The sequence below is a fragment of the Orycteropus afer genome, unplaced genomic scaffold (genome assembly GCF_000298275.1).
Source record: "Orycteropus afer afer isolate SDZICR_OR568_19922 unplaced genomic scaffold, OryAfe1.0 scaffold00218, whole genome shotgun sequence".
Taxonomy (NCBI): domain Eukaryota; kingdom Metazoa; phylum Chordata; class Mammalia; order Tubulidentata; family Orycteropodidae; genus Orycteropus; species Orycteropus afer.
The window spans coordinates 963791-975121 of NW_006921805.1; the positions used below are offsets into that span (position 1 = coordinate 963791).

Genomic DNA, 11331 nt, shown 5'->3' on the forward strand with positions numbered 1-11331 from the left:
ATTTTGGTCAATGACATGAGACAAAGTATATGTGAACTGCTGTATGAAAAGTGAATTTACTCTGTAAATCTTCACCCAAATCAAAATAAAATTAAAAAAAAAAAAAAAGAATTCAAGTTTTAGAAAGTCCCATTAATCTAGTTTATCTTCAGCTGTTTGTGCATTTTAGGTTATGTTTAACGGTCTATTCATGCTATAAATTAGGGCCCTAAATTTGCCCCTAGTTTTTCCTCGAGGATCTTTATAGTTTTAGGTTTCACATTTAAGTCTTTGATCCATCTGGAGGTAGTTTTTGTGTATGGTGTGAGATATGGATCTTGTTCCATTTTTCTGCAAATGGATATAGTTTTGCCAGCACCATTTGTTAAAGAGACAACCTCTTCCCCATTTAATGGATTTTAGCCTTTTGTCAAAAATCAGCTGACCATAGGTTGATGGATCTCTTTCTGGGTTCTCAATTCTATTCCACTGGCTCTGTGGTAGGTTTGAGATCCAGGAGTGTGAGACCTCCTACTTTGTTCTTCTTCAGGAGGGCTTTGCTTATCTGAGGTCTCTTTTCTTTCCATATAAAATTAATAATTGGTTTTTCCATATCCTTAAAGAATGTTGATGGGATCTGGAATGGAATTGTATTATGCTTACTTTTCTTACATGTTTGATTTTTGGATATGTGCTTATTTTTGTGTTTGTTAGTTCTGTCTGTAAATGCTACAAAACTTGAGTCTAGTGATCACGGGGGCAAAGATTAGGATTGTTATATTTCCTGTTTTTCCTCTGCGTGTCCAGCATTGTTTGGCTCCTTGACTCACTATGTGTAGTGCTTCCACCTCAGGCAGATACCTCTGATACCTGCTTTCCTGCTTGGCACAAGTAGGAGAATGGTATCCAATGGCCTGGTTGTTCTTAATGCTGTTATCCTCAGGGTCCTATCACACACACACTCACACCCACATCCACACCCACACCCCCATAGTTGCTTTATATGAAATGAATGTTTCTGGAACTTCCTCCATGGTTTGCCATTTTCTTCTGATTGCATTTTGATTTGTGGTTTCTTCATTTCTTGTAGTTGGTCATCTTTCAGGGATTAGTTATAATTTCTCATTCTTTGAGGTCATATTATTTTTTAGTACTCTTAAGAATTTTTATTTTCTTTGTAAAGTGATATTATTTCTTCTTTATCTCTGTAACTTTTGAGCTTTCGGGATTGAAGCTGATAATGTCAAATGTTCTTCTATTTTGATGCTATCTCTTTAATCTTGAGAATCGTGGGCTTCTTTCACTATTTAATGAATTCTGTGGACCTTGACCTTTTTTTAGGAGCTCTGGTGGCATAATGCCTAAGGTATTTGACTGCTGATCAGAAGGCTGGTGGTTCAAACCCACCAGCCACTCCTCAGAAGGAATATTGGGCAATCTGCTTCCATAGAGATACTGCCTCAGAAACCCAAGGAGGGGTCGCTATGAGTCAGGATCGACTCAAGGGCATTGAGTTTGGTAGTTTTTTTTTTTACCTTTCATATCCAAATGTATAAATAACTCTCTGCACTAGACCGTAAGTGATGGGCAAATGTTAATTTGAGCATTACTAGTTTTGTAGGTGTGGGGTTTTCTTTTGGATGTGGGTGGGAAGCTTTTTTTTGTTTGTTTGTTTTATGTTCAAGGTGTAAGCATGTTCCTTTAGTAGTAGTCTATTCAAGTTGAGAAAAGTTGCTATAAAATATATTTATGTAGCTATGTTGTTGTTGTTGTTGTTGTTATGTGCCATCGAGTCGGCCCCGACTCATAGCGACCCCTCCTTGGGTTTCCGAGGCAGTATCACTACGGAAGTAGGATTGCCCAACCTTCCTTCCGAGGAGTGGCTGGTGGGTTTGAACCGCCAGCCTTCTGGTTAGCAATCAAGTGCTTTAGCCACTATGCTACCAGAGCTCCTTTATGTAGCTATAGAGTTACATAATATAATACAAATATAAAGAGCTATATCTATCAAGCAGTTTTTTTTAACATTTCTTTTTTCCTCTTTTTCTCTAGGTTTAACTATAGATCAACACATCATCTTGCTTCTCATGGGTTCTATGAATTTTTAAATTGGTTTGATGAAAGAGCATGGTATCCACTAGGAAGAATAGTAGGTGGTACTGTAAGTATATTAGCAATTACTTATGTTAATCAGAAAATTTTATAGTTATTTGTATAAGGTGATGGTGGGAATTCTTGGAAGTTTTATGTAGTTAATGAATATATTTATCCATGGCTGATTATCTTATAAGTAATTTACTTAGGCTCTTTTCTTAACCTTTTCTTTCTTCCTCATCACCTGCTTTTGGATGGTCACTGTTTCTGACAAGTGATGGAGTCTGCTGTCACAGTGTGTCTCAACTTCAGGTTATTTGTGTGCTTTTGTGTTATTTTATAGCAACTCAGTTGAAAATAATCTTTTGGAAGGAGATAGAAATTTAAAATAATCGGGTAGCTCTAATTTTCTTGGTTCTACATCTTCCCTAAAGTACTCCAAATAATTGAGTATTGATTGAATGTAGTGTATGGGGAATTCTGATGACAAGATGACATAAAAGAAAACATTTTTAGGATTTGGGATGTAAGGAGAATTTTGAAGAGAAGTTGAAAGATGGAGTGTCTGTTGCTGAACAAACAATATATTTTGTATTTTTTTATTGATCACTTTTGTCAGAGCTTTATCAATTTTATTAGAGATATTTTGTTTAACACAAAGAAACTTTTGACTGCTGATTATCTGTCTTACATGTTTTCTGTTTTATTTATTTCTAGTTGTTTTTTTCTTTCCTTCACTTTTTTGGGTCTATTTTGATGTTCTTTTTATGATTTTTTGAGATGATTTGCTCAGTTTTTTAACTTTTCTTCATTTACATATGTATCTTAAAGCTATAATGGTGGCATAGTACCTAAGGCATTTGACTGCTAACCAGAAGGTTGGAGGTTCAAACCTATCAGCCACTCTGTGGAAGGAAGACTGGGCAATCTACTTCCGTAAAGATTTATCACCTCGGAAACCCAAAGGGGGTCGCTATGCGTTGGAATTGATTTGATGGCAATGAGTTTGGTTTTTTGGTAATCACTGCTTTAGCTGTGTTCCATAAGGTGTCATCCCCCTGATAATATTTTACTGTGCTTTTGGTGAAAGCTACACAGCAGTTTAAGTTCTCATTCAACAGTTTCTACACCAATTGTTCAGTTATACCGGTTTTACTTTTTTCATAATGTGTGAACATTTTCTGTATTTCCATTCTAATTGTTCTGTTTTTGTTACTCTGCTTTCCCTGCCCCCTTACATTCTCATCTGTGCTTTGATAAAGAAACACAACTCACAGGTGATATTCTTTATTTTGTGAGCCAATAAGAATCACCTAGGGATCTTGTAAAATGTAGATTCTGATTCAGTATATCTTGGGTGGATAGACAGATTTTCAGCAGGGTGTCCAGCAGGAATGAATCGTTCAAAGCCCTGGTTTAAAGAGTATCTCAGTTATAGTCTGTAGGAGTACTCCAGTCTTAAACAGTCCAGTAAATCGTTATTTCTTTTTTAAAGGAATTTAAGGTTTTGCTCCCCATTTTTGTCTCTTTCTATCAGAGTCAGTCAATTGTGGCCCTGATAAGGGATTTCATAAATTTTGACATGTAGTATTTTCATTATTATCTAGTTCAAAATATATTTTAATTTCTATTAAAATTTTCCTTTTGACGCATGAGTTATTTAGAAGTGTACTTAATTTCCCAGCAAAGTAAATTTATTTAACTTTTTTTCTTCCTGCTATAAAAATTGTGGTTAGAGAACAAAGTCTATGCATTTCAGTTCTTTGAAAGTTGCTAAGACTTGATTTGTGACCTAGGATGTAGCCAACTTTTATAAATATTCTTTCTCTATTTGGAAATAGTGTTGTTTGCCTTGTTAGTAAAGTGTTGCATTTCTAGTTTGCGGGAACTTCTTATCTTTCATATAAATAGAGGTACAGGCACAATGAGAGATTAGTCATGATGGTCTCCAGTTGTACATATAGAGAGGATCTAAGTATTGTAGGGTAGGTGTGGTAGATATTTATTCCTGCAATTATTGTGGTCTTAATTCTGTCATACACTTTATTGTATTGATAATTTGATGATTATAGTTTCTGTGTGTGGTTTAACTTTTTATCTTGAATTCATCCTTAATGGTGGCTTGGTTTCTCTGAGATTTCTGCTGCCCTGGGATTTGGGACCACCCATCTAATAATCCTTCTCATTGGCCTTTGCTGTAGGTCTTAGGTATTTCACTGGTTTAAGGAGCGTTTTTAGAGGTCATTTCTCACTTTGAGGTTCCTTAGAGCTAATGTTACTATAAATGTGGACCCTATCTTTACACATGTGAATGGGTTTCTTATTTCTCCTGTAGTATTTTGTTCCTACTCACAATTTTGAAAGGAAGGCACACTTCCTCAGTGCTTCCCTGGATGGATGGGTTGAATTTGTCTAATTTAGTTTCATAAACAAGACATCCTTTCCAAGTCCTGGCTTGTGTTGGGAACTAGACTTTCTCTCTGATCTTTCTAAGACCTGTATCAGGTCTGATTTTCCCACGGGCTTCCATGGTATAAGTACTAGTTTAAATTTCTTCACTTTATGCGTCTGGAGAATTCCCTTTCTTTGGAACTTGAATATGCCTTACTTTTTTTGGTGGAGGAAAGTTCTGTCCTCAGTACTTGTATTTTGACATGTCAGCTCACTTTACTATGTTGCATGGAAATGTTTTTGAATTCACTTCTGTTTTCTTTGAAGATTGCCTGAGATCTGGTATTCAGTGTGAATTAGAACAGAATTTTTATTCTTAAGAATGATGATGAACTGCCATAGTTTCTCCCTTCCTCCATATTTCCTTCTGTCCATGCATTCAGTAAGAATTGAGCATATATTTTCTGCCAGTCATTGTTCTAGATAGTATGGGAAGGTTCTCTGCTTTTTCTGGACCTTATATTGTAATAAGAGTGGGTAGTTAATTGACACTTAATAAGTAAATAGTATGTCATATGGTGATAAGTGCTATAAAGAAAAATCAGGGAGGTGGACTAAGGGCATGAAGAATTTGCAGTTTTAAATAGTATAACTGGTAAAGTACATTTATAACATTACTTTTGTAATTTCTGTGATGACAGAAGTAAAGGATCTTTTTAGAATTGAGCTAAGGGTACAAATGTAAATGTATATTTTACTCATTGAATAATAACTCAAAAATAATACCCTATTTACTGTTCTTTGAATACTTAATGTTTGATTTTCCTCTTTAAAGTAAGGAGTATAACTGTTAACTGGCCCCTTCCTAATTAGTGTATTATTTCCTTTCCACCCCTATGCATTTTAAGTGACAAAAATTTTCATCCTTCCAGCAGTTTTAAGTAATTGATCTTTGAATTCACCAACTACCTGTCTTTTTCTTAGCTAAAACGCTTTACTTTCTTTGAAACTTTTCATTGTGATTTGGGTGCAATTTTACAAAGCACATTCATTTTACATTCAGTCGTTCGTATGCATTTTGTTTCACAACACTGATTACAATCCCCACAATGTAGCAGATCTCCTCCCACCTTCTCCCCCTGACAACTCTGTCCCTTCTTACTTAGGCATTTCTGCTTTCCTAGCTTTCTCTTTGCAGATGTGCGCCTTTAATCACCCATGGTTTGACCTCCCATGGTTGACTGTTCTAAGAGGTTGTTTACTTTCTTAATCTTGGGCTCCAAAGGAAGAGGAAGACTTACTCATAAATACCACATAGTTCATTTTGCCACTTGAATCTTCTTTTCTTCTCCTTTTTCTCATTCCTTTTACACATCGAACTGTGGGTGAAATTGGAATGTGTTAAAACCCAAAATTTGAGAGTAAGTTAAACTAGGGCACTGTTTTGGAGTGAAAGAAAAAAAAGAACAGAATCAGTATACATCCCTCTATATTTGACCTTTTTCTTTAGTATCTAAAGCAAAATAAACATTTCATTTTGTAGTACACAAAAGCAGTTTTTGAGGTATTGTTCTCAAAGTTATTACAGAAGCTATGTAATAATAATAAAGAAGCTCACTCATGTTATTATTTTGACATACTCCATTTTATATGTAATGATTCAGTTTTCTTTCTCTTTAGGTTTACCCAGGATTAATGATAACAGCTGGCCTTATTCATTGGATTTTAAATACATTGAACATAACAGTTCATATAAGAGATGTGTGTGTGTTCCTTGCACCAACTTTCAGCGGCCTTACATCTATATCTACTTTCCTGCTTACCAGAGAACTTTGGAACCAAGGGGCAGGACTTTTAGCTGCTTGTTTTATTGCTATTGTACCAGGTTACATATCTCGGTCAGTAGCTGGGTCCTTTGATAATGAAGGCATTGCTATTTTTGCACTTCAGTTCACATACTACTTGTGGGTAAGTAATACTTAATGTTTTGTTACCATGAATACCTATGACCTTTCTGCTGAAATACTGTAGGTTGTTAGATACCTGAGATGGAAAATTTAGCCCTGCGTTCATCTTTTGTCTGTTATGGTGCATGCAGAGATCATTGTTACTGTTCATAATACATTTAATAATTGGTAATACTTAAAAATATGCTAGACATTGTTTTTTCCTCTTTCTGTAGTTTTTTATATATACGTAAAATTTCATTTTCACAGCAATCCTGTGAAGTATCCTAGTTATCATTTTTCTGTTGGGATCATGGTGATAATCTTACTTTATACATTATAGTTCAGTAAAAGGCCCATCAAAAGAGAAGCTGTTGATTTGTTTGTTATAGGGAAAATATATAAGAAATTATTACTTAGAAAAGTGGAAATGGTGGTTCATTGGCTTGCAATTGCAAGTTCTTTTTCCAAAACTTGCATTATTACTTATTTTGCTCTTTCCAAGTTATTCAGACATAGTTGATTCTATTATTTTTACATGGAAAATGGTGCTGTTTATAGCTGGTTTCAACTTAAACCTTGTATTCATTCATTTATTATTTGAGCTTTAGTTTATGTTCATACTTTTTTAGTGATGGAAATTGCCAAAAAAAATTTGTAAGTACTTCTTTGTGTATTTAATTAAGCATATTTTTAGATAGCTAGATGAGTGATAACATAATTTTTCTCTTTATGATAAATATTTTAAAACTACTTGACTCCTGGATATTTTTGCTTGGCAAGGAATTCCAAAGAGAGAGTTGAGGTCACTCAATAAAGATGATTGCTTAATCATGTGTTTTAGTGTTATATTTATAAGAAACCATGACCATGAAGATGTGCCTCTATGTTTCTTTCTAATAATAGTTTATAATTTTAGTTCTTACTTGTAGATACTCAATTGATTTTTAGTTGATTTTTGTATATGGTGTAAAGTACGTGTTCTGCTTCTTTTTTTTTTTCATGTGGCTATCCAGGTGTCTTAGCACTGTTTGTTGCAAAAAACTATTTTTTTGTGCTTGAAATTGCTGTGGTATAGTATCCTTGTTGAAAATTATTTGACCTAGGTGTCTGATTTTATTTATGTACTCTCAGTTCTGTTCTGCTGGTCTATGTGTCTATCCTCACGTCAATAGCAGACTGTTTTGAGTACTATAACTCCATAGTAAGTGTTCAAATCAGGAATTATAAGTCCTTCAGCTTTGTTGACCCCCGCCCCCCAAGATTGTTTTGGCTATTTAAGGTCTCTTGTATTTCCATATAGATTTCAGGGTCAACTTGCCCATTGGAGCATTATTTCATTTTATTTTTTTCTTTTATTTTTACCTTTCTGATATCTCATGGGTGATTGATCCGAGGGGTGCATCTCCCTAGAGTAGGTGGGTGAATCAACTTGGGGTGGTGTTCTGTATATAGGACTTTCTACTGGTGAGCTGAGAGCCAATCCATATAAGTTGGTCCTTTTCTAGGCCCAAAGCATAACCTGGGGCCATAGTCTTGAGGGTTCCACCAGTCTCTTTCCAACTAGTAATTCTAGTCATTTTTGGTGTTTCAGAATTTTGTTCCACATTTTTCCTCCCATGCTATCCAGGATCTCCACATTTAATCCCTTTCCAAGTGGTTGGCATTGGTAGCTAGGCACCATCTAGTTCTTCTGGTTTTAAGGTCATGGAGGCTAGGGCCTTGTGGTCCATCTTATCTTTGGACTAATTGCTTCCAGATGACAGTGACTTGATTCATTCTTCTTTGCTCCAGACGAAAGGAGACCTGTAGTTGCATCTTAGATGGCTGCTACTCACCAAACTAGGTTGTTGAACAAAACTTTTATGAGCTATGTACGCCAGTTGAGCATGATGTCCCTTGAGACTACGGTCCTGAGCCTGCAGCAGGCCTGGTGATTCTCTCTCACAAGATGCTTGGTTGCCTGTGAAAGTTGCTCCAACCTTGTCTTCTGTTGCTTCTGTAATGTACATAGCTAATTTTGTGGCATAAGCGCATAAATCAAATTAACTGTTGTTGTGCATATGTAAGATTATTTTATCCAGCTTGAGTTTGTTTTTGTGTATGGGGTGACGTATGGATCTTGTTTCATTTTTCCACATGTGGATATCAATTTTACCAGCACCATTTGTTCAAGAGGCTATCTCTCCCCCATTTAATGAGTTTTGGGCCTTTGTCAAAGATCAGCTATCCATAGATGGATGGGTCTATTTCTTGAGTTTTTTATTCTGTTCCATTGGTCTCTCTCTCTCTCTATCATTGTACCAATACCATGCTGCTTTGACTACTGTGGCTATATGGTAGGTGTCGAGGTCCAGGAGTGTGAGACCTACTTTGTTTTTTTTCTTCAGCAGTACTTTGCTTATGTGAGGTCTCTTTCCTTTCCATATGAAATTAATTGGTTTTTCCATGTCCTTAAAAAAATATTGATGGAATCTGGATTGGTATGACATTGAATATGTAGAATGCTTTGGGTAATACTGAAGTTTGTACAATATTCAGTCTTCCTATCCATGAACAGGGAGCTCTGGTAGCGTAGTGGCTAAGGCACTTGACTGCTAACCAGAAGGCTGGCGGTTCAAACCCACCAGCCACTCCTTGGAAGGAAGGTTGGGTAATCCTACTTCCATAGTGATACTGCCTCGGAAACCCAAGGAGGGGTCGCTATGAGTCAGGGCTGACTCGACGGCACATAACAACAACAACAACAACATCCATGAACAAGGTATGTTCTTCCATATGTGTAGATCCCTTATACTTTCTTATAGTACTGTTTTGTAGTTTTCTTGGTAAAGTCTTTTGTGTTCTTAGTAAGATTTATTCCTAAGTGTGTTATCTTTCTGGTAGCTATTGTAAATGGTATTATTTTCCTTATTTCCTTTTCAGAGGCTTCTTTGTTGATGTAGAGAAATCCAGTAGAATTTTGTTGTTGACCTTGTATCTTGCCACTTTGCTGAAGCTTTCTATTAGTTCTAGTAATTTTTTTGCTGCATCTCTTGGGTTTGCTATACATAGAATCATGTCATCTGTGAATAGAGATAGCTTTATTTCTTCTTTGCTGGTTTGTATGCCTTTTATTTCTCTTTTCTTGCCTTATTGCCCTGGCTAGGACTTCCAATACAATGTTGAATAGAAGTAGTGATAGAAGGCATCCTTGTCTAGTTCTCATTTGCAAGGGGAATTGCTTTGAGCCTTTCTCCATTAAGAATAATATTGGCTGTTGGTTTTGCATCTAAAACTTGCTACCATCAAGTCAGATCTGACTCACAGTGATCCCACCTTGGGTTTCTGACACAGTATCGCTACAGATGTAGATTGCCTAATCTTCCTTCTGAGGAGTGGCTAGTGGGTTTGAACCACCAGCCTTTTGGTTGGCAGTCAAATGCTTTAGGTACTGTGCCACCAGAACTCCCTGGTTTTGTGTATATGCCCTTTATTAAATGGAGGATTTTCCCTTCTATCCCTATCTTGCTGAGAGTTTTGAACAGGAATGGGTATTAGATTTTTTTGAATGCCTTTTCTACATCAATTGATAATGATCATGTGGTTCTTTTCTTTTACTTTGTTTACGTGGTGAATTATATTGATTGTTTCTCTGATGTTGAACCATCCTTGCATACCTGGTATGAATCCCACTTGGTCACGAGGTGTTGTTTTTTTGATATGTTGTTGGATTCTTTTGGCTAGAATTTTGTTGAAGATTTTTGTTTCTATATTTATGAAGGATATAGGTCTGCAGTTTTCCATTTTAGTGATGTCTTTCCCTGGTTTTGGTATCAGTTATGCTTGCTTCATAGAATGAATTTGGAAGTATTCCATCTTTTTGTATGTTCTGGCATAGTTTGAGTAGTATAGATGTCATCCCTTCCCTGAACGTTTGGTAGAATTTGCTAGTGAAGCCATCTGGGCCAGCACTTTTTTTGTGGCGAGGCTTTTTTTATGACCTACTCAATTTCTTCTTTTGTCATGGGTCTGTTCAAGTATTCTTTCTCTGACTGGGATAGTTTAGGTAGGTCTTATGTTTCTAAAAACTTGTCCATCTCTTCTAAGTTCTCAAATCTGTTGGAGTATGGTTCTTGATAATATTGTTACTCTCTTTTTTATTTCAGTTGGTTATGATGTTGCCCTTTTCATTTATTATTGGTGTTACTTGCATCTTCTCTTTTGTTATATTTGCCAGTGGTTTGTTGATTTTGTCAGTTTTTTCAAAGAATCAGCTTCTTATTTTCTCTAGTGTTTTTTTTTGTTTGTTTGTTTTGTTTTGTTTTCTGCTTCATTTATTTCTGCTCTGATCTTTATTATTTCTTTACTTCTGGACACTATAGATTTCTTTTGTTGCTTTTTCTCATTGTTGGAATTGTTGATTTTGATTCTTTTCTGTAAAGCATTATTTTAATAAGTAAACTTTTTTTTTTTTTTTTTGCAGTATGGACCAGGTCTCCTACTCTATGTTGATTACATGGGATTGAAAGCAATTGATAACTGTCTTAATTTCTTGGTGCTATTGTAGCAGATTTTCCACAAGGAGTGGCTTTAATGAACAGAAATTTTTTGTCTCACAGTTTAGGAGGCTGTTGTTGTTACGTGCGGTGGCCAACTCATAGTGACCTTATGTGCAGTAGAATGAAACACTGCCCCATCCTGTGCCAGCCTCATGATCCATGCTATACCTGAGCCCATCATTGCAGCCATCTTGGCAAGGGTCTTACCCTATTTCGTTGACCCTCCATTTTACCAAGCATGATATCCTTCTGCAGAGAATGGTCCCTTCTGACAACATGACCATAATAAGAGAGACAAAGTCTGGCCATTCTCACTTCCAAGGAGCATTATTTGTTAGTTCTTTTAGCAGTCCATGGTGCTCTCAGTATTTCTCGCCAAT

The 11331-nt window shown here is 36.0% G+C and overlaps 1 protein-coding gene across 1 annotated transcript in view; it reads left to right on the plus strand.

Moving 5' to 3' along the window:
* STT3B (STT3 oligosaccharyltransferase complex catalytic subunit B) overlaps positions 1 to 11331 on the plus strand; it is a 135074-nt gene that overhangs the window by 36786 nt on the left and 86957 nt on the right. The window contains exons 2-3 of the mRNA XM_007948630.2: positions 2032 to 2140; positions 6145 to 6432. Of these exons, the coding sequence (XP_007946821.1) occupies positions 2032 to 2140; positions 6145 to 6432 (397 nt within the window). The remainder of the gene's footprint in view (positions 1 to 2031; positions 2141 to 6144; positions 6433 to 11331) is intronic.